Source organism: Coptis chinensis, chromosome 1, assembly GCF_015680905.1.
Source record: "Coptis chinensis isolate HL-2020 chromosome 1, ASM1568090v1, whole genome shotgun sequence".
Classification (NCBI taxonomy): Eukaryota; Viridiplantae; Streptophyta; class Magnoliopsida; order Ranunculales; family Ranunculaceae; genus Coptis; species Coptis chinensis.
This window is the reverse complement of record NC_141456.1, coordinates 43,199,639-43,200,659: the sequence shown is the minus strand read 5'-3', so window position 1 is coordinate 43,200,659 and position 1,021 is coordinate 43,199,639. Positions and strand designations below refer to the sequence as shown.

At 39.5% G+C, this 1,021-nt stretch overlaps 1 protein-coding gene across 1 annotated transcript; it reads right to left on the bottom strand.

Moving 5' to 3' along the window:
- Positions 1–280: 280 nt before the first annotated feature.
- LOC147524163 (uncharacterized) lies at positions 281–760 on the bottom strand. Its single transcript, XM_086573752.1, has one exon. It carries the CDS (start codon positions 758–760, stop codon positions 281–283), a length of 480 nt encoding a protein of 159 aa, XP_086429878.1.
- Positions 761–1,021: the final 261 nt, after the last annotated feature.

The following is a 1,021-nucleotide window of genomic DNA, read 5'->3' as shown; positions in this document are numbered from 1 at the left end:
AGCAATTGTAGGTGAAATGAGGCTGCCCATATGAACAGCGGCATCTAATTGGTCTGAAAGAAATGGAATTCCATGAATTCGAATGTGTTTAAATTCCTTTTTTTTCTAAATCATAGTAACCTTGATATTCACTGCTTTTAAGTAAGACAGTTCCATTCTTCACTACTCTTAACATTTTCAAAGACACGCTCCGCAATGGCCCAAGAGTTTCCTTCCTAATACTGTATAGTCTTGTCCAAGATTCCACAACCCGATATTCTTTCAAAACCCATATGACAAATTATTGGTCATCGAGTTTATCATATACCTGGATGAGACAACCTCCTAGTATCCCCACAGCTACATCGTTCGATAACTCTAAATCATCTACAGTAATAAAAGGCTCTTTAATGGCTACAAAATTTTCAGTTGCAATATCTATGGCTCCAATGTACCCGTCGAATGTATCATGGTCATCAACAGGATGTATGTCCCAGTGTAGCGCTCCGATTAGGAGAACCTGAGAACAGTTGGTTCTATAGTGAAGAGCAGCAGGAACATCATTAATTCTTCTCCACTTCCCAGACCCAAGACTATATATGTGGACTGCAGTTTTCATTACTTTCCAGCCGTGCACCTTATCGGGGAAAACCCAAGTATAAACAACCTTGTATGTGTTGGTAGTAGCATCATAGGCAAATCCAGCGGGTCTATAACAGTGAGTAACGTTCTTTTCGTGAAAAAGAAGAAAAGGGGCTTCTGGGAGCTCCAAGATATCCATTGTAATGGGATTACAAATATAGAAAACTTTACAATGGCGTTCCCACAGACACATCAAACCATTGGAAGAACCGAGTATTTCATATTTTTTAGGGGTAGGTCAAGGCCAGTATCAAGGGACTTTAAAGAGCTTCCAGGATTTTCATGGTCTGCCAAGTAGAACTTGCTATACAGTTCATGAGTGTGGCAAAGGACAAGAAAATTGGGATCTTCGTGATTAATTCTAGAATGGTGCAATTTAACAAAAAGAGGATCGTCAATA